Below are 22,505 nucleotides of genomic sequence, written 5' to 3' on the forward strand. Positions count from 1 at the left end.
GGGGCCTTGGAGAAGTGGGTTGCATGCCCTTGTTCCATGCTGCAGGCTGCTGCCATCGGACCAGAAACACGTGACCAGCTCATGGTGCACGGAAACCTCTGAACCGTGAACCAAAGAAAACAGCTTCAAAACAGCAGCTGCAAACCAACAAAACACCCACAAACCAAAACGACCACATTCTCACTTTACAATATAGAAATTGCTGCCTTCAAATATCTGTAAACATCACTTAAAACATTAATAGAATTAAATTTACATATTGATTAAGATAATCATAACATGACAGGCAAATTGCAAGTTCAGTACAGTTATGGGTTCTTTTTTTCTGGAATAAATTGCTAATCAAATGTCTGGAATGCTCTGTTATTTTAGTATGTATTTCCTGTGAGTAAAGTTGCTCCCGGAGGCAACCACAAACAGCCCTCTCAAATGGAAAATTAAAATTGATACATTACCACCGTCCATTTTTCTTCCATTTTTTTTTTTGTACTAATGTTCTCCATAGCAACAGAGGCCTGTTTGGTACCAAGCCTTGCATTCAGCAGTCCTGTTCCTGTCATCTCTTTCTGGTAGATTTCTCCAGTTTCTGTGGCTTTTGTTCCTCTGACTGATTTGAAGATTACTGGATGGGGGTGTCACTGTGTGTAGTGCAGGGGAAGCATGCTTGCCTAGCATGTGCGAGGCCTGCGTTTGATACTAAGCACACACACACTCGCAAACGTCGGAGCACACACATGCACATACATACATATGCATGTTTACACACAGACACACACAGATATTCGTGTGTGTGTGTGTGCACACACTTGCAAACGTGGGAGCACACACATACACATACATACATATGCATGTGCACACACAGACACAGATACTCATGTGCATGTAGTGAGTGCACGTGAGCACATGTGTGCTCACACACACACACACAGGATGATGGGGGAAGGGCAAAGAATACTAGTTAGTCACTTTATAAAACGTCTTTCAAACTGGGTGTATCTGATGATTACTCCTGGTTAGGAGACGGCTCTGCATGCTTGCCACGAACACCACAGAAGCAGAGCTTTGGGAAGCAACGCTATGCTGACATTGCAGCCGTCCGAATGACTTGGTGTCACGGTGCTGATGCTGTTTACCGGATCCGAATGGTGCCAGTCTGGCTTCGTCACTCTTCAGTCACTGCTTTAATCTTTGCAGTTAGTGAATATTTTGGTGAGCTGTGCCTTGAAATTAGGCAAATACCTTGCTTTTCATCGAATTTTCAGTTAGCTTACTAATTTATATTATTAAAGCAATACTTTTCTATTTCAGTCAATGCGTCATTAATCTATCCTGTTTCACAAAACATTCTTGGTTTTGCTGGGGAGAGCCTCTTCAAGTTGGTTCCGCGTGTTAATAGCACCCTAGCCTTCTCTCAGTACCTGTTAGGTTTTTTACTCACGGTTTATTACAAACCCAGCCAGCCCTGTCATAGCCCAGACTGACTCAGCTCCGTCTTCGGGACTAAATATTAGGGCATGAGGAAGGACATGTTGCAGGAAATGGACACGAGTTATGGAGAATGAGAGCAACTTGCTGTCCTGGTCCTAATTCTGCATGAATTTTTCATGGGGGGGGGGCTTGGATAAGCGTGCAAGGATGCTTGTGATGTTCAATGTGTAAAATCCAAGGTGAAGCATCACAGCTGCAGAATGCCTAGCCTTTTTTTTTTTAATTGTTCATTTTATGTGTGAATGCTTTGCCTGCTCATATGAGTATGCACTATGTGCCTGGTCTGTGTAGAGGACATCAGATGCCCTGGAACTGGGGTTGTGGATGCTATGAACCTTGATGTGGATGCTGGGAATCCAAACTGGGACCTCTGCAAGAGCAGCAAGTGCTCATAACAACTGAGCCATCTCTCCAGCCTTGCAGAATGCCTGCTCTAACTACATAGATGTTTGTGGAAATGTAGAGACTACGGGTCTGCTTAATTTTGGAGTGTGATGTTTATTTCATTTACAAGTTTTGTTTTAAATAATGAAGTTTGGAGTAATGATGATGATGATGGAATGTTGATTCTTTTTGGTGGAGAATAGATTTGAGAAGTTGAATAGTTACGTTGCTGAGTAATGGGTTTATTCAGGAGGAGTTACTGAAGACTCAATGATTCCAGGGCCTAAGGTACACACACACACACACACACACACACACACACACACACACGGTATATATATGCATACACAGATATATACAGAATACAGATAGGTTTATTTTGATATCACATTTATATATTAAAAACCATAGATACCTACACTTTTAATTCAACTTTACTAAGTTCATTTACTTTACTCCTCCCCTACATGTGTAATTTTGTTTCTAAAAGTAAGAACCTCACCTCCATTAGTTTTAATATACTTCTGCATTTGATCAGTTTTCCTATATGTAACCAGTCTTCCATTGTCTCCATTCTGACAGCCAAGCTCTGACCTCTGGTTCTAGGCTATGCAGGGACAGTCTCCTTATCTGGCTTGGGCTTTCCTACCTTGTGAGTGTCGCCCTCACCTGTGTGGACAACCACTTCAGTTTAAGCCTGGTTCTCCTTGCATTCATGTCTTACTTGGCCCCCAATACCCTACATTAGGCCACCATGACTCTATGACTGGGCACAGACAGAAACAGTGCTCTGTGCTCTGAGGTTTTCAGACTGAATAATTTAGGAAGAAATAGAATTGGGTGGAAGAGAGGAAGAGGAAAGGGAAGGTAATAACAATGGCTAGTATCCTTAAAAGTCTCTCTTTGTGTTGCCAGAGATTGACCCCAGGACCATGAACATCATGCCAAGAAAACACTATTCTTCCTGTCCCTTTATCTTCCTTATCATGTTTTCTTGGCTGCTGTGTAAAGCCTCCTGTGTCCTCATATCATGGGTCTTTTTTAGAAGCTTCTGCTCCAGTAGGCAGCACAGAGGTGACTCAGAACTTGGACAGAGTTATATACAATCACCAATCTTTAAGTAGAGCATAAGAGGGCTCTTGTCTTTCTATGCTTTATTTTCTTTATTCAGAAAAAGTAGAAATACTAACAGCACCTAGTTTCATTCCCATATTATCACCATTTCATGGATATTTATGCACAAATAGATTGTCATTACCTTTAGTTAAATCTGTAAAAATCAACTCACTTCCTCTCTCTCCTAAATCACACTTTCAAAGCTCCCATGTTTGGGAATGCATCTGTCATCTTAAAGCATTCATCAATCCCCTGTGATATAATGGATGAGGGGGGATCCTGGAGGAGGCTTTCAGTCTGGTGGGGATGTGGCAGATAAAACAGTCACATCTTTTCAAGTTTTAAGAGCCATAGGAAGGAACAGCCAGGAAGAGCCTTCCAGGTGGATCAAAGGGCTGGAGATGTGACTCTGGCTCACTGTGGGACAGCAGGCTTGATGACTTATAGAAGGAGGCTATGGGGAGGGAAGAGGATTGATGTCCAGGTGAAGGTCAGGTGGCTGTCACCTGAGGGACCAGGAGGGTACTGAGGGATTACTCTCTGCATCTCATTCCCTTTGTGGTAACCCTTTCTCTGTTCATTGGATGCATGCGAACCCTATCCATTCCTCCTGGTTTTCCACTTGAAGTTTTTCCGTATCTCATCCCAAAGCAATCTCTTCCCTGAACTTTTATATCCATTTCTATCTTACACTCTCTATGCTGTAAGAATGATGACATATGTCATATCCATGGAATAAGTGCTATTTTAAAAAGCTATTTACTTTTATCATTTAGTTTGATCTACAAAGTAGAATAGGCATTGTTTCTCTCAGTGTTATCTTGGGCTGCTAAAATAACTACTGTTTGTGCCTCCATTTCCAGTTAGATTGAGGACCTCTTCAACACACCATAACATCTCACAGAGACCTGGTGTTCAATGCACGTAGCAACTAATTTTCTAGAGATTTTTTTTTTTGTTTTATTTTACGGATACAAGTGAACCAATGTAGTCTTAGTACCCATGAAGGGGTCAGAAGAAGGCATTAGATGCCCTGTTTGGAAGCCCCCATGCTGGGAATCCAACCTGGGTCATCTTCAAGAGTAGCTCTGAACCACGGAGTCATCTTTCCAGCCCCCACATATGGTTTCTTTCTTTCCAAAACCATGTGACCTTGCCTAATACTGCTCTGGCTCCTTCAGGGATGTGCGCTTGCATACTTAGTCTCTGTAGGCTTCCAGGGGTAAGCTGAGGAAGGAGATGCATATTTCGGGGATTAGAATGATGCCTTAGGTTAAAAAAAACAACAATTGAGTTTAGCCCTCTGTATATGGGATTTCTTTTGTGCTTTACAGTTCAAGATGTTATTTTAAGTATCTCTCTTATTCACCTGTCAATGAAAAGTCAACTACTAGGAAAACAAGATAACTTGTATTAGAAATGAACCAACCAAACAGAGAAACATTTCATAAAAATGTATCCAGCTGTAACAATTTCTTCATGTCTTCTCACCCTCATATCCGGGCATTTCTTGTACACCTTGCTTTACTTATTGTAGCATCTAGCTCTACTTGACCACCCCCCCACGCACACGTATTCTTCAGTTGTCTTTCCACATATTAAAAAGAACAAAATCTGTTCCAGTTCTCCACTCACCCAGGCAGGCCAGCGATCCCCCATAATTCACTCTAGAACTGAATTTGTCACAACTGGCCACCAGATTATCTGCTTTGCGGAGTCACTAGTACTGTGGGTGCTTGTAAACAAGCCTAAAACGCAGGAGACCTGAGTTGTAATCCCAGTTCCGCTGCTTGATTTGCTGCCTGGCTTGGCTAACTCATTTCACCCTTCACAGCCCTTGGATACCTCTCCCTGCCCCACCCCCAGCAGCTATGATCCAGAACTTCCAACTCAAGGTGTCTTATAAGCCTGGCTTCTTTTGGAAATCGCAGTAAAAACCGACATCCTGAGATACTGGACATCATGAAGGTTCTCAAGAAGGGCTTCTGATGCAGTTGAGCGCACTAACGACTGTTGACTATGAGGATTAGAGATGAAAAGTACGGGGGGGGGCAGGGAATCAAAGATCTATGGGAAAAATGAAGTCAATATGAGAAAAAGCTGCTGGCAAATTCAGCTGCGCTAGGAACTCCTGGCTTCAGAATCAGCCGCAGCCATTAAAAGCAGTGGGACGAACCTAGATGAATGTGCTCTGAAATCACCCAGCTCTGGGATCCAGTCGCTCTGGCTTATGGGGATGCTTTTTAACTTCAAGGCATAGTTTCTGCCTGTATAGGTATTGCTGTCTGTGAGTTTGATGTTAATGAGCCAAAGATAGTTTAAGATCCATTAATATTATATGTTTTAACACTACATTTGTTTATCTGGTTGATAAAGTCTCACAGGACCCTGCCTCAGTATGTGTGTGTTTCCTAGGAATAATGGTTTAGTTTTTCTAAGTCGGCGTTGGTGCTAACTTTATGGAGCCTAACTAGTAGCAATAACCAGACTCAATTTTTTTAGGATGGTTTACTCTAGATAGTTTACAACTGGTGGTACCTAATATCTGACACACACAGTGCACAAACAAACAAAAAACAAAACACGGGCTGAGTGACTTAGGGTCCCTTCTTTCCCCCCTGCCTGTGCAATGTGTGATGCTGACCAGAGTGGGCTCATTTGCACGCAGCCAGCTGTCAGGGAATCCACAAACAGCAGGAACTGTCCTCTTTGGCACCCTGACTTCTCCGGAGAGGCTCTTTGGAAATTGCTCTCATCCATCAGTTCACAGTCTGCTAGGTGCCTCTGAACTGCACAAAAGGAAGGTGCTAAGGACAGTAATGAAGAAGAACGGTTCGCGCCCAGGATGTCTGCGCTCCCCCTCTGCCTGGGCCCAGGATGTCTGTGCTCCCCATCTGCCCGGGCCCAGGATGTCTGTGCTCCTCCTCTACCCGCGCCCAGGATGTCTGTGCTCCTCCTCTGCCTGCTTGCCTATCTCTCACATTTTCCAAACCGCTTTTCTTAACAAGCTGGAGCTTTTCCTGCCCGGATCTCAGTATCCAAAAAGTTAGACTGTTCGCCTATCATGAAGATTCCTTTTTCTTGCATCTTTGGGAATGCTTTTTTTTTTTTTTTTCCTGCCAGTGGCTATGTGCCCATCGCCCTGTGTGTTATCATCACAGATCTTCACCACACGTGTGCAGACACCACTGCTACATGGGGCTTTGAAGTTTTCTGATCATGGTTGTGATGGGAATGGTTAGCCTATGTTTTATTTTATTTTATTTTTTGGTTTTTAGAGATAGGCTTTCCCTGTGTAACAGCCCTGGCTGTCCTGGAACTAGCTCTTGTAGATCAGGCTGGCCTTGAATTCACAGATATCCGCCTGCCTCTGGGATTAAAGGTATGCTGGGATTAAAGGTATGCACCACCACCGCCTGGCTGGCCCATGTTTTATTATTAAAGATGACAACCAACCAGACCATGCTACTCCTCAAATCCTTTAAAAGCTTCCTATTATTCTTACCTGAATCCACCCTTCTCACGGGACATAGGCCCTATGTGATCTCTTGCCCCTAACTTTCCCATATGTATTATTCCCCATCCATGTTGGCCTTCCTAATAGTCCTAGAGCACATAGATATGCCTACGTTGGATGTGTTGTGGCTTAGGCTTGTACTGCCTGAACAGCTTCTGCCTCAGCGTCACATGAGAAAAGACTTTGCATTAAAGGCTAAATTGTACCACCCCAAATTCATCTTGTGGCACTCAGGATCTGACACTATTGGGGCATATAGCCTTTAAAGAGGTGACTAAGATAAATAAGGTCATATAGTTGAACGCCAGTCAAATATGAACAGTGTCCTTGTAACAGAGTCTAGGGGCTGGGGAAATGGCTCACTGAGTGAGAGAGCAGGTGTTGAACAAGAATGAGGATCTGCCTCCAGCACCCACTGTGAAAAGCTGGGTGTGGTGAAGGACATATTTGTTACCCCAGCTCTGTGTGGGGCCCGAGTCAGGAGGAGCACTGGGATTTGCTGGCCACAGCAGCCTAGCTCTAGGTTCAGGGAGAGACTGGCCACATAGAAAGCGATAGAACAGGGCACCAGACAAGTGGAAATTCTCAAGTAAAAAAATCAAGGGGTGCAAACGAGGGAAGAATAGCCAGGAAGAGCATAGAAAATTTTGAGGGTAGTGAAATTCTCTCCGTGACTCCATAATGTTGGATATATGTTGCTGGGCATTTCTCTGACCTCACAGAGGGAATGCTGAACTGAAGATGGACCTGGAGCGAGAGGGCCACCAACTGCAATGCATGAGGACTTGGTGTGACGCATCCGCGACAGGGGAGGCGCATGAGTAGGCCGGGAGTGTGGAAGGATGTTTCTGTACCTCTCGCCTCATTTCTCTGTGAGCCCATTAAATAAAAGAACAAGTCTATTAAATACAAACAGAGGGACCAGGCAGGTAGAATGTAAGGACTGAGACTCCCTTTGCTATCCCTTCTCCGACTTTTAGCTAGGATTGAGTGTAGAGATTTATTTTGTCACAATCTGGATCCTTGAACTCCCAGGTGCAGGTGTCATGGAGCTTGATTTCTTCTGAAGCCTCTCATGTTGGCCTTCAGGGGACCTTTCAACTGTGTCTTCTATGTATGTGTGTCTGTGTTCCAATCTTTTTAAAATTGCATGTGTGCATGTGTGTATGCAAGAATTTCATACATAAATACAATGTTTCGATCAGTCATTCTTCATTCTCTCCCTTCCACCTCCACCACCACCACCAGCAGCAGCAGCAGCAGCAGTACCTTTTCTTCCCAATCCTATGTGCTTTTGTGCTTCTTTCTCTCTCTCTCTCTCTCCCTCCCTTCCTCCCCCTCCTTCCTTCTTTTCATTTTTTTTTGTGGGGGGGGAGGTTTCGAGACAGGGTTTCTCCGTATCTTTGGAGCCTGTCCTGGAACTCATTTTGTAGATCAGACTGGTCTCGAACTCACAGAGATCCGCCTGCCTCTGCCTCCTGAGTGCTGTGATTAAAGGCGTGCGCCACCACTGCCTGGCTAATGTGCTTTCTTTTAAAACCATTTAATGCTGCCAGCATGAGCATGGGTGCAGATCCATCTACTGGACCACAGCTACCCAGTTAGGGGCCCCATGTGAAGAAAACTTGACTCTCCCGCCCCTAGCAGCCACCAGCTGCCAATAAGCCCTCTTTCTTCAATTGCCACAGCTGTGCCTTTCTTCCCAGAACGTCAGCTACTTTGGGATAATGCAGTATCTAACCTTTTATGATTGGCGATTTCCATTTAGCAACAAGTACTTAAGTTACTTCCATGTCTTTTCTTCCCCCCATGGATGAGTAAATAGCTCGATTCTTTATAGCACTGAATAATTTTTCAATAATCTTCTGGATGTAGCTGAGTTTAGTTTAGCTGTCTATTCATCTACTAAAGGACACTTTGTTGTGTAACAGGTCTGGCTGTCCTGGAACTCACTCTGTAGACCAGGCTAGTCTGTGAGCACAGAGATCTGCCTCCCCCTGGGATTAAAGGTGTGGGCCACCACCACCTGGCTCGATCCTGCTGTTTTAATTTGCATTTTCTTGTTGACTTCTCCTGTGAAGCTTCTTGTCGCATTATCTGCTTGTTCTTCCTTCCTAGATTATATGTTCCCTGGAAGGCGACCATATCTATCTTAGTTCCAATTCTATCTTCATTCTCAGTAACAATCGGAGGCATCCTGTGGACCCTTGTATTTTTGAGTGGTTGGACGACACAGCCAGTAGCCTAAGCACTAGCTTACCGAGCCATCGAGCCATCTCATGGCTGTTTCCCATTATTCATTAAGAAAACCTTGGTTGTGGGTGTTGGAGCTTAGACCTTCTTGCTGCACTTTCAGGCCACAATTCTAGCCTATCCATTCTCTTGCTCTCAGGACTATCTTTCTCTAGCTTCTCTCAACTTGGTTCTAGCCACTGTTTTAGCTCCCATCTTGAATCACCCCAAAGCCAAACCACCCTTTTGGCTTCTGTACCCACTATACCAGTAAGCAAAATGGGGGCCCACAATGGAAAACCTTGACCCTTTATACAGTGGGAATCAACATGCTTTCTCCTTTATCTCTTTGCTCTTGTTCCCTAACAGTTTTCATTGCCGATAGCTCACGACCTACCATCCTAACTGGGTATGTTTTTTTTTGGTACTGACTGATGTTTCTGCAACACTGTGCTCTATGATGTGCCAAGTCCTGGCTTAAGCCAGAGGTCCTGGCCTGATACTGTGTACTGTTTGCTGGCCCAGATCTTTGCTTTGCCGGGTGCGGTGAGGAGCTCAATCCTGCAGTGTGCATCTCCTGAGCTCTGCAGGGTAGCGTTCTGGTTGAGTTCAGCCAATGGGTGGCAGAGACAAAAGATACTTTCTCCCCAACCAGGTTTCTAGCTCTCACAGCATGGCCAGCCTTTTCTCTATATTATTCCCTCACTCTGTTACCAACCCAGGGGAGAAAAGGTCTTTTCATACTTGTTAGGTAAGGTGCCTTATCTACCTTGATTTATCTGGCAAATCAGCTTGCACATCTAAAAATATTCATTTCCTCGGTTCTTCAACTTATCCACCTACAATGACTCATGGCTTTCTCTTATATAAGCTTTATGAAACTTTAAAGTTTCAATGCATAGGAATCATAGAGTTTGTATTAATTACTTTAATAATACGGTGACAAAAATATTGGATAAGCACTTAAAGGAGGAGGACTTTACTTTGGCTCATGGTCTTGGAGGGTTCCGAGTGTGCTTGTCTGACACTGTGAACCTGGGAAAAACATCACGGCAGCAGGAACGCCTGTGAGGTTGTTACTTCATGGCAAAAAGGAAGCAAAGAAGGAGGAGACTGGGAACGAGGTGTAATCTTGAAAAGCTTGCTCTTAGAGAGAGTCACTTCCTTCGTCCGTCTATATCCCAACCACAAAAACAGAAGTACTCTATAAGAACCAAGCCTGAGATGAGCGTTTCATACCTGAGCCATGACTCTTACGTTTTCATGCTTCAGTCTTTGGGGATAATAAAAAACTGCAGATGCCAAGATTTCAAGCAGCACAACGATTGATTCTGAGGCGCACCAGAACTCCAGCAGGTCCTTTGTCACTGTGCCTTCTTCAAGCGTTGCTGACATTGCTGCTACTCTTCTGGTTGAAGGAAGGGCAAGATTGGTAGACAGTGATTCAGGAGGCAGAAATCACATATATGCCCAGGTTTGATGTGATTGTCCTAGCAAGATGGGGGTTGGGGAAAACCAAGTTGCATTTTGGCCACTGGAGAACATATTCCTTGTATTGGATTAGCCTCTTTAGAACTGGAAGAGTTCATAACTTCCCAATGGATGTATTTTCTCATAGTTTTTTTTTGTGTTTCAGAGAAATTTTGGTGGTTGATGTCTCTAGAATAACTTAATGGATCAGATCAATATGATTGCTACATTTCTAATATTTTGTTTTTAGTGGGGCTATTTTTGATTTTTGGTGGTGTCTAGATGCATTTTGGTGCCACTTTATGCCTTTTAAGATGATGTAAGCACAGATGGAAAAGCAGCGTGGGAAAGGCAGACTCCCTCAGCGGAGGCAAAGGAGGGGAGAAGGTCTAGTGATAGGGAGCCCAGACCCCAAGAAGATGTGTTGGCCAAGATGTTCAAGGCACATGTATAGAGATAGGCAGCTCTGGGTATTAGTTATCAGTGTCGCCTTCACAATTAGGAAAAAGTCAGCATCATCTGATCTATTTAGATAGCTTTCTCTATAAATGAGGATTCCAGAATGGAGAGCTATGTAAGATTTTACACAGAAGATTTTCCACCCTAAATTTTGAGACATTTTAGCACATCACACAATGCTCTAACACTAGTTCTCAGTGATCACAATGGTTTGGATAATTGTAAGAAACGGCTGAATGGCTGCGCCCCGACATAACCCAACCCAGGAATGCTCGATGTGTTCCCAGTTCAGCTGGCCATGCTTACAGTAAAGGACACTTTTGCTGGACTCTTAATACTTATCTTTATTATGAAAGTGTTTCCGAAGTAAAATGATCCTCATAATAATGATTACTTCCAAAGATCAAGAACGAATAATTATATTTCCATATAAAAATCAGCAAAACACGGTAATAGTACACGGAATAATTCTAACTGGCTAATGGTACACCATTCCACTTCTGACAGAAGCTCAAGTACCGAACTGTCTTTAGAAAAACAAAGAGCTTCCGGCACCTACCCTGGTCCTCACTGAAAGCCGGAAAAGAGAAACACATTCCCAAATTAACCACCATCCTTTTCTATGATAGCAAACGGCCATGAAGGGAAATGAACATGACTCGAGCAAAGGAACGATGAAGACCGGGAGCTTAGGGGAAATCAAACTGGCGTGTTTTCCACATTTATGTTAATTAACCGTTGAGCAGAAGTTCCAGAATCATAACAGAACTATTCCAGAGCTTTGTAGCTAACATGAAAAAAATATTCTTCACATTAAGGAGTTTTACAGATAGTTGATGACATTCACTGTAGGTAAAAAGGGTAGGAAATATGAACGAAATCAACTTCTTCACTGAACACAGAAACGAAAATGACTGTTGCCGTACCTCGGTTCCCAGGCAGCTCATGGTACAGGAAGCCAAGCAATCGTGGACCTGTGCTAAGGAAACATGGGCACATGGGCACACCTTTTAATATTTTATCCTCCCAGGAAAATGGGCCCGGACACAGGAGCAGGTGTGGGAAGAACTGATCTAATGGTCACAGGTAAACTGAAAGCAGAAACATGTTCGCATTTGGCTTTCTCTCACCAGAGCTGCAAAGGCTAAAGGATGACTAAGTGAATGAGACAAGTGAGATCGGCTCTAGGCCAATGGAGCCCTCTCATCACTTCCCGGCAATCCTGGAAATACCCAGTCCCCTACAGATGCCAAGTGCCACCCAGTGGCAGAGGCCTTTTTCACTTCTTAGAGTTGGTGAGGCCTCAATGCACCCATTCGCCAATGCATTCACTTCAAAGGCTCTGGTTAAATTCAAGTCACAAGACCACGCAAGAGGCCAAGGTCCTCCTTGGGGTGCCTACAGATTTCATTACTTTATGATGATTTATGTTCTTCATTACAATTTTCTTGATGAAAACTGGCTACCTATGAGTGCTGGTTACAGGGGTTTCAATAGCTGTGGTCAGGGCTCCCTCACATCTGCTTGGCGCCCCCTTGGGGCGGGTTGGTGTTATGTTCGCATAGGCAAACCACGAGGCTCTCCTTTGGCCCCTGAGTTTGTAGAGCTAAAATGTGATTGGTAGAATATTGCTAATTAGCCTATGGCATTTGGAAAATGGCACAATTTCAACTCAGCAAGGGAAGCTGATATTGGGAAGAAGACAAGTGAGGAAAAAGTCTCGTTTCACTTTCTAAGAAGTCTGTGGTCATTCCTGGCAGGGACAACACAGCTGAGGCCAAGTGGGATATTAGAGCTCTCCTCTTTTCTTTCCGCACAAGAACCCGAAAGAGCCACGCCATCATTATTTGGATGTTAGAAACATTTCAGGGCCATGGTTCCTTATTTACTAAGCAGGAACAAGTCAGAGACAAGAAAGCAAGCGAGGGAGAGCCTGAAGGCCATAGATGCTGCATAAAATGTTAACACTTAGCCTTTTATTCCCAAAGGTGTTGAAGCCTGTCTGGATACTGATCAATGGACCTATAGACACCTTTGGAGTAATTCTGTATGCTTTTTACACTTCAAATTAAGAAAAGTACTCAACTATCCAGGCAACTTTGGCATTAATTTCCACCCAAATGATTACTAATACAAGATGAATGGGTTGGGGACCATCAAGGGTGCCATCCATTCTCTCAGAGAACTTGTCAGCAAAGACGTAGGTAAACTTCAATGAAGTCATTTTTAACAGGCAGACTACAGCAAAGTCTCATTCTTACTTAGCCCAAATAACAATGAGATTTAAACGCAAGATGGACAACTCAGAGCCCTTCTCTCTAAGGTGCAGGAAGGCATTCAGTTTGCTCAAGCTCACACTCTACCAAGTATGGTCACATGTCCCTTAACGTCTTCTGAGAAATGTGTCCTTAACTGATTCTGTCATTCTATGAACATCGCTGGGTGTACTTACACACAAGCAGACAGTATGGCCTCTCAGTGCCTAGGCTGGCATCCTCTTTTGGGACCACGGTAGCACATGCTGCCCATCCGTGAGCACAGCGCTGTGGCTGAGTGCATGACGGTGCTCAGATGAAAAGTTGATATTGTGAGACTCACCCTTCATACGGACTGAAGATCTAACCTAGCTTTGCTTGCTCCCTGCCTCGTCTACCTTGTTCATCTCTGTTAGATGCCAGGGGCATAATCGGAGGGGGATGTGGGACACCATCTGCCTGACAGTCCAGCAGCTTTACAGCCCTGGGGTTAAACGGCAATGATCTGTGTTTTTACAGCAAACACTCGACCGACCCACAATACTGACACGTGTGGCTGCTCCTCTCTTCTCAACATCCACGGGACTGGGTTGGAGACAGAGAACTGGGCTTGGCGTCTGTGTGAGAGCAGGTGCTTTAGGACCTGGGTTCTGTCTCAGGGAGCTTGGTGGATAAGAGGCTGAAAGGGTATGGCTACTCTCAGCAGGTGGGAAGCAAACCAAAAGAGAAGGGAAGCTTCTAGAGTACATATGAATGTATTTTTTAAATGGAAAGAATATGGGTGAAGATGAATCAGTAATAATTTGGTTTTACTGGTTTTTGGAGAAATATACATGTACACACATAAACCACACACATCATTTATTGACTCAAGGCCAAATTCTACTTGATTTCCCACGTTCCCCCCACTAAATCTAGGTAAGCTATAACACTGGAGATCAAAAGTCACGTTTCCTAGAGTCCTTCCTACACACACCTTGGTACCCTGGGAAAATCTGAATGCGACCAGGAGGAAGGGAACATCACCACAGGCTAAGCTAATTAAGAAGGACACTACTCGGGACTAAACTATAGCTGGATTTACAAATCACACTTCTGAAAGCTGTGGCCTGGCACAGGTGGACAAGATTCCTCACACAGTGCCTGCTCTCAGTCTTATCTGGTCACTATGGGAGAACAGGAAGCAGAGATGATAATATTCTATTCCAGGAAAAGCCTACAAAATCCATTTCAATCTACCGAACAGAATTATTTTCTCTAGAATGTAAAATGAAACAAAAATTTGTAGACACACAGAAGAACAAGTCAAGCATCAGAAAACACGTGCCTATCCTAGTGGGTTTAGAACTGCCCTTGACATGGGCAGAATCAACTTACTCCATTTTACATACCTCTTCTGAATTTACAAACTGATCTTAAAATTCTTCTGGGCAAAAAAGGGTCACCTGGTTCAAATTCAAATACACTGTGGTCCTCAAGTTCATCTCACCCCTGGGAGGATGTGCCCAGATACTGAAGCAAGATGGGCATGCTCCCTAGCTAAGATGATGAGAAAGGTTCGCCCTTCAACACTGCTATTGTTTTCACCTATTTGCATTTGAGCAAATGCTCTGAATACTAACAATACCTTTGGTGTCTTATCACTGGTCTCATAAACTCAAACACTTCCAAGTTTCACTGTTAGACAAATAAATCAGCCAAGCTCAAGTCACAGTAGGTTGCGCTGTCTTCTACAGCAACAAGGAGACATGCTTCCAAGCGTTTAAAATGATAATCTGGACCATACCAGAAAATACTGTTTTGTAATTGGGTGGGGAAAGAGCTAACATTGCAGTGAGAGTTCTTCGGGAATTTTCTCTTACCTAGTCACTCACAGGTTTCAGAGTAAGGGTATAAAGATTTAATTAAAGAAAAACTAAATGAATTATGGATGGCCGTGGCCAGGACAATGACATGCCCTGCGGCACTTTACTTTTGGCTACTCAGTGCCCTTATTTTTTTGATTCCTGTTTTAGGTGATGCTTGACTTAGGAGTATTTGCATAACTGTTCAATTCCCTTTTTACTAAAGACGAGATGAGATAAAATCCTTGGCTCATACGTGTGGTTTTCGAAGCCACATGCCAATGACAGTGGCCTGGGTGGGTGGGGGGGGGTGTGGGACGCTCATGAACTACTCTTTGGTAACTTTCCTTATGGCTGTCACTGCCATTGTCCACGAGAATTTTTGCTGTTTTTCTGGAAATAGCTCCACTTGAATAAAAATTCTTAGGAGCCCCCACGAGTCTTCAGAGAGGTAAATAAACCAGCCTTGCAGTGCAAGCCTGATACTTTTAGCAACAAGAAAGTCATTGTGGGATGCAGTTAAGGAGAAAGGCGAAGGGTAAATGGTCTTTCTCCCACAAGTCTAACATTAGGGAGGGCTTTCTCTTGAGAGCTTGCGCTAGTATAGTGCTTTGCGCGGAAGGTAGCTTTGCCAGCTCTTAAAAGACTCATTCTTTTTTTCTGCCTCGAAACATTCTTGGCTTCTTTTTTTTTACACGGCAAGGCAGAAGACTAGGCTAATACAGTAGGAATTCTGGAAAAAAAGACCTGGTTGAAGTCAGTTGCTATCTTTATGTGATTCCCAGAACACAGAGCAAGTCCCTAGCATGTGGGTCCCTTTGTGTCTGTGAGCTTAAGCAAGTGACATTGTTTCAGAATCAGAACACTGGCCTCATTGGAGGGCAAAATAACTTTGTTACCAACAAGGTCAACTCCTGACCACACCAAAGAAATCTCATATTTGTACGCAAGAGACAAACTATTTCAAAGCAATTTCATATAAAGTTTCCAAGTCCCCTAAGAGCTAGCCTCTTTCATTTGAACTGCTAATTGACCACAAAGAGTAAAAACTAAAACACTGGGTACATCCTGTTTAGACTCCCATGGGACAACAGCCACCAACTATATATGGGCGATCACAAAATGGGTGCAGAACAGAAAGAAAGCCAACCTATTGGGAGCTGTGTGGGGGATCTTGCACGGGGTTTTACTTGCTCTAAGTGATGAAGTAAGCTGATGCTGATGCTCACGGCACACTGGACTACAACATGAGAAGCGGGTAGAACAGATGGAGCATCTCCTTCACGGTCAGTCATGAGCCCAGAGGAAAAGGAGCGAGGGGATCCTCGACTGTCCACAGATTTACAAACAAATAAAAAAATAAATAATATTCTAAGACAAATGCAAATATTGTTCCCTTGTGTCAGTTACATATAGCATGCCTACAGAGAATGGGATTTCTTCTTCATTCACAGACAGGACACATGGCAGTACACTATTCAGAATGCTTTGAGAATCCTAATTTTTTTTTTTGTCTCTGGTGATGAGATATCAGGAAAGGAACTGCATTTGCAACTTATTAAATACTTCCAGGAACAAACAGTTCACGTTGTTGAGGACTTATAGTTTTGGGTAGTCAATCATCCATGGAGCATGGACCAGTCAGGAGATACCCGTTGGTACCACTGGTTCCGTTGGTGGTTGTCGAAGTGTGTGGTTTCTTCCCTGGAGGTTCTGAGTCCTCATCATCCGAGCTAGATTCAATATCACTCCGGTCATCCTTGGATACCTGCGGAACACAAGAGCCGGAGTGAAACCAGCTCTGAGGACCGGCACGGTAGCGCATGCCCTGCAGCTCATGCAGGATGAACCTAATCACATGTGACAAACAAAAAAGAGGGGGACAATGCCATGGTAGTGTGTGCTCTTCCACGGAGGGATATAATGTGTGTGACACAGCAGGTTGTGAAGAATGTACGTGGATTTAGACACCACAGAGCCTGAAGGGTATCCTCCACCGTGGAGAATGCCTAGACCATGAATCCCATTCTTACCCAGAGTGATAGTGGGATCTATGCCACTAGGATGTCGCTTGAGGAACTGGGGACAAATGAGTCAGTTTGTTCACTAATAGCCATATTCTCCTTGACAGTTACTTAAGGTTAACTCTCAATTACCATGCTAACAGAGATATACACACAATCGCTCAAATCATTATAAGCAAATCATTGCTGTCTGGCACTGTAATTCATTGTTTTATATTTAATTTCCCTTTCTTCTTTGATAAGATGACTTTGAAATTTGTTTCAGATGTGACATAATAACAAATGTCACCAGATGACATTCTAAAGACTCTCTAGACGAGACAGGGTCTCAACTTTTGCTAGGCAGAAATCTATGGGCCAGATCTGCAAAAATTCTTTATTATGTGCCAGTTTCTCCAATTTTCCACTCAGTTTCATTAAGTAACGAGGACAGGAAAATAAGACACATGTCTATATGTTAACGTGACATGTGAAAAACTCCTACTATGTATGGAATATGGTTATTAGTGAATAAATTGACTCATTTTACCCAATTCCTAAAAGCGACATCATAGTAGCATAGAGACCACTATCACTATGTAGCAAGGAAACACTATATTGATTTTAAAACAAATAATTGGAATCCCCTTCTCTGCAGGTCAAATTATAGCCAGCATTTAAACCTAGAGGGTCTTAAGATCTTTCAGCAAGTGTATTGTTTACTTAATTAGTCAATTTTTATTTTGATACCCTGTCTCATTGTGTAGCCCAGACTTTGTAGCAATTTTACTTTAGCCTTTGGGTGCTGGGATTCTGGGTATCCACCCACACGCTCAGCTTCATTCACATGTTTGAGCTGGAAGTCCAGGGGATCCTGTTGGCCTGGCTTCATGGGAATCTTCCCAGCCTGGTCTTCAGTGACTCCCTGGGGGGCTGGATGGACAGACTCTCAGAGCCTCCGGAAGATGTCTCAGAATTCCTGGGGGACTTTCATATAGGATCCTGCCCTCAGCACCGTCAACCCGAGAGCTGTGGAGTCTACTACCCAGAAACCATGAGGGAGTGAGGACTTCATCATTGGTAGGTGGGAAAAAGCAAAAGCTGAGAACTATCGTTCCGCTCTAACCAGTGATGGGCTGAATTGCATACACACGTGATCCTCAGTTCAAAGCCCTCTGAGGCGAGATTGAACTCACATAGACAGTCTCACTCCGAAACAACGACAAACTTAGGTACTGAGGCCACAAATGACTGAGGGGATGAGAAAATTTCAACTTAAAAGGCATGAATCATAGACAGTACTGCTGCAGAGCGCCACCATATCAAGTCTATTAGTACCGAATCAAGGAGCTAATAGAGGACTCCAGATGCAGATGGTATTAATTTGCCTGCCTAGTAAGATTATTTTAAATTACATGTGGAAAAAAATCCACAGTTATGATACTGTCAAAGAAAAAGGACAATTTAGAGCGTCTAAAAATAACCCACAGGAAGAGCCCACGGACAGGAGCAGTTTCGCCGCGTTGGGTGAGAGCAGTAACGGCAGGGAAGAAACCCTGAGGCCGAAGCTGTGGAACGTAATTAGTGATGATTTCTTCATGGAAATGAAGGACTAGCAGCTAGAGGGGAGAGGACAGGGCTGGTGGAAACAGCGATGCTCTAAGGAGACAAGTAATCTAATCCAGCGCGCCCGTCATCTTCAGTTATTATCATCCTCCCAGTACTATGCACAGGGATTTAATTTGTGTCCAAATGAAGACCAGAAAAATTTCAAAAGCAACATGAGTTCATTCTAAAGAATAAGAAGCCACAAGAGAAAGAAAAAAACGAACTTCCTCTCCTAAGAACTTAGCCCATCAAAATATTTTGGATTTGTATAGGCGGTGGTGTTGAGGAGGTGTATAGGAGGTGGCTTCGGAGATCATGACAAGTCGTCCAGACACCTCCCGAAGAGGGGGCCGATTCTGTGGACCTCCCTCACAGAGGAGAGAGGGTCAAATGCTACTCTGTTTTCTGAAGATCGGGACACCTGTAGCTCAGGTCTCTTTCTATACCACATGGATCAGCTGGTTCTGTTTCTCCCACTTCACACTGAACTGTTTGAGTGTCTTAGCGGACATGTTAGGCACCAGTAGGAAAAACTCTCCCCCTTCCTGCTGGACCAGCACCAGCAGGTTTTCACGCTCACACAAAGGGGCAGTGACGGAACTCCCCCCGGTATCTTCTGTAGTTGGCGGAAACTATGGCTGCCACAAAGCTTCCAAGAGTGCCAGCCGGTTAGAAGGAAGAACAAGCATGGAACAAAACCCACAAGCACCCCTCCAGCAGACAAGTGTCACCCAGGACAGCAAGAGAGAAGACAAGAAACTTACATGTAAAGGGTTCCACTTCCCAGCCTTCCAGGGTGGCAGGAGGAAGACAACAAAAAATGAAATAAGAAAACATCACGGACAACGATCTGGAAACGTCGCTGCTCTAGGCAAAGGGGCTGGCTCTCAGGAAGGCTTATTTCAGTCAGCCCCTTAATTCCATTTTAAAACAGAGACAAGTCAATTTTGTTGGAGAAGTCATGGACGTATTTATTCTTCTACTGGAGAGAAAGGCCTGCTTAAAAATGGGCACGCGACACTTAGCAATCCTTTCATGAAAACAAATAAATTACTAAATTAAATTTCTGTTCATGGTAAATAACCAGAGAAAGTCCAAGGTGGAGAGAGGAAAAAAAAAAAGCATAATAGATAGTATGTCATCATTAAACCTAAAGTTGTAAATTCTGGGTTTCAGCAACCACAAAGCAACAGAGAAACTTTAAAAATGAACCAAATGGGAGGAAAATAATTTGGTTTGTGTTTCAAGGTGGTTTTGGAAGGAGTAACACTGATTTCGATGAAATCAGAAATACGTGATTTCAAAGGAGCCAAAAATACCCTGACATTTCTGGGACATCTCGGAGAGAGTGAGTCTTATCTTACCTTGCCTTTTGAAACAGCTTTGCAGGCTATTTTTACAATCAAGTAAGACCAGAAGCAGTTCAGCCCTTGTAGTAGCAACAGCAGCAGGTTAAAAACCCACCAGGAAGGGAAGGGTCCGACGATCTCCCAACTTTCGAACAATGTGGTGTTTAACACCCTGAGGAGGAGAAGAAGGCCATTACTGAACACAGCATGTCACTCTGTTCTAAAGGAGCCCTAGCGGTTTCCATGGAGCACAGGTCAACAGTCTCCCCCAGCAGCCCCTCCCTTCCTGCGCAGATAGCTTGGCAGTTACCAGGTACTGAGGAGCCATCCCTTGCAACCGTGCCCTGATGGTGTGAGCTGCAGCGACTCTACCAGGGAAGTGTGGACTTCACTGGCATTGTGAAAATCCACACACCTGTGTAACCACCACCGCCCACTCCCAGAACACTTAAAAAATGGAGTAGCTCTCTACCCTCTGTCCCAGGCAACTTCCATTTTCTGCCTCTGTGAGCTGAGCTACTAAGATCTGTTTGTGGAATCATGAAGAAAGGGTTATTGGTTCCTTCTACCAATTCTAAGGTTTATCCATTTTGCATGAAGTTTGAGGATTTCTTTCCTGTGGAAGTGTAGGTACATACCACACTTTGTCTCTATATTCACCCACCAGCAGACACCTGGCTTGCTTCCATCCTTTGGCTATTGTAAATATTGCTTCTAAGAGATAAGGCTGTGGGCTGGAGAGATGGCTCAGAGGTTAAGAGCACTGGCTGCTCTTCCAGAGGTCCTGAGTTCAATTCCCAGCAACCACATGATGGCTCAAAACCATCTGTAATGGGATCTGGTGCCCTCTTCTGCTCTGTTGCCATACATGTAGGCAGAACATCTTTGTGTGTGTGTGTGTGCATCTATATATGTATGTACATATATATGTATGTATATATATATATATATATATGTATAAGTAAATCTTAAAATAAAAGTTTGGGCTCAAACAAGTATCTGTTCTAGTACACACCTTTTGGCTCTACACATAGAGGCAAAAGTCTTGACTTCTCCTTCCCTTCTTTTCATTCATTGTTTCCTCTATGAATTTCATTCATCATTTGGATTTACTTCCCTAGCTAACAACTAATTTAAAAGGCCTACATTGTCCTCAAATTGTTTTTCTCTTTCTATAGTGTGAGGAACACCACCCAATATTATATAGCAAGAAAAAAAAATAGGGTGAACTCTTAAACACGAGCTCAGTGCAGAGCTCCTGACGCACACAGCAGCAATTAGAACATGCACGGGAGCCAGCCAGGCTTGCATCTGCTTGGGGCTCCATTAGAGGGCTCTTAATTTTCTAATTCTTCCCCTGGGAAAGAAATGACAATTGAAAGACATCATTTGGAAGTGATACCCTGATATGAGTATTTGAAAGGTTTGCTTTTAACAAAAAAATAAGAGAGTATAATAAATGTATTTAGTTTTCAAAGTACATTGGAGTGTATGTACTTGAAAAAAAAAGTAATTGGTTCTATAATTTGCAACAAGACCCAGCAGGGGGCAACCACGAGGGACAGATGCATGAAGCCTGGTTAAGGGGCTCTGCTGCGGTTGTTCTGAGCTGCTCTCTAGTCCTTGGAGATTGACTCGCCATCTGGACCCCTGCCGCTGCCACAGAGTCACATGACACTCCCTTCCCCACTTGACTTTTAAGTCAAAGTTCCCTTCTCTCAGTTGCCACCAGGCTGCAGTTCGTCACCCACAACTGCAGCACTGTGCTTGGGACCAATCAGACTGTAGGGGTGGGGCTGTATGCTCAGGCACCAAGAGGCTAACGGGGTGAACTGCTCTTGGATGTAAGGTAGGAGCCACTCACACGAGGTCAGAAGGAAAATACAGAGGGAATTTAAACAAACAGCGTAATGAGAGATTTCAGAGAGGTTAAAACACGCCCTTTAACAAAGGGTACTTACTGTCACAAGTGGCACAAGAGTTCCAGGGAAATCAATGCAAAATAGACCCAAGGGTGCTCCCCACCAAGGGTGCTCCCCACCAAGGGTGCTTCCCACCTTGAGTTTCTGTTCAAATTCAATGACACCTAGTGCTGGGGTAGATAGGGTATAGGTCAAGAAGCAGAGCGAGCTTTCTAGTCAAAGTATTGGTATTATCCAGACATTGCTCATGCTTGTTTAACTTGGTTGCTAGGTAAACCAACCCAAAAGTCACTCGGCAGACGTCTGGCAAACATGTTACTGCCAGGAGTCCTGAACACAGCTGGAAATAGCAAACGGGAGGTGTGTGGATCTCTCCCCCACGGCCGAGGCACTGAGTCTTCTTTAGACCCAATGGTCCCTCGTCTGCAAAGGCACACTTCAAGAGACCAGGGCCACTTCCCACAAACAAGGCAGCAATAGAGATATTATTTCAATGCACTTTTCCTTAGAATTAACTAGCATTTTAAAAATTATTCATCCTAATTTCAGAAGAATAGAAGAATGTAAAAGAAAATATAAAATTCTGTGATTCACCAAAGGACATCCTACAAGGTTTAATATTCTCCTTCCCTTCCTCCCTCACCTCCCTGTCCCCCCCCCGCCATGATTTTTTCTTCCATCATTAAAAATTCCTGAAATATGTTACAGGGCCAGAGAAGTAACTCAGTCGTAGTTACTCACTCAAAGTGTGTGAGAGACCTAAATACAAAAAAAGAAAAAGAAAAAAGAAAAAGAATAGAAATAGAAACACACTTCATTCTTTGATTTACTTTATAATTTCTGAAATAGAGATAAAAA

At 43.7% G+C, this 22,505-nt stretch overlaps 1 protein-coding gene across 2 annotated transcripts in view; it reads right to left on the reverse strand.

The window, feature by feature from the left end:
* Positions 1–10,869: 10,869 nt before the first annotated feature.
* Cers6 (ceramide synthase 6) overlaps positions 10,870–22,505 on the reverse strand; it is a 228,347-nt gene continuing 216,711 nt past the window's right edge. The window contains exons 9-11 of one of the 2 annotated variants that reach the window (XM_057755084.1): positions 19,741–19,897; positions 19,141–19,164; positions 10,871–16,533 (exon numbers count right to left, since the gene is read on the reverse strand). In XM_057755084.1, the coding sequence (XP_057611067.1) occupies positions 16,381–16,533; positions 19,141–19,164; positions 19,741–19,897 (334 nt within the window). In that variant the 3' untranslated portion in view covers positions 10,871–16,380. Of the gene's footprint in view, positions 16,534–19,140; positions 19,165–19,740; positions 19,898–22,505 lie in introns of both variants that reach the window. The other variant, XM_057755085.1, reaches the window with a different exon arrangement.

This window comes from Chionomys nivalis, chromosome 22, assembly GCF_950005125.1.
Source record: "Chionomys nivalis chromosome 22, mChiNiv1.1, whole genome shotgun sequence".
NCBI lineage: Eukaryota > Metazoa > Chordata > Mammalia > Rodentia > Cricetidae > Chionomys > Chionomys nivalis.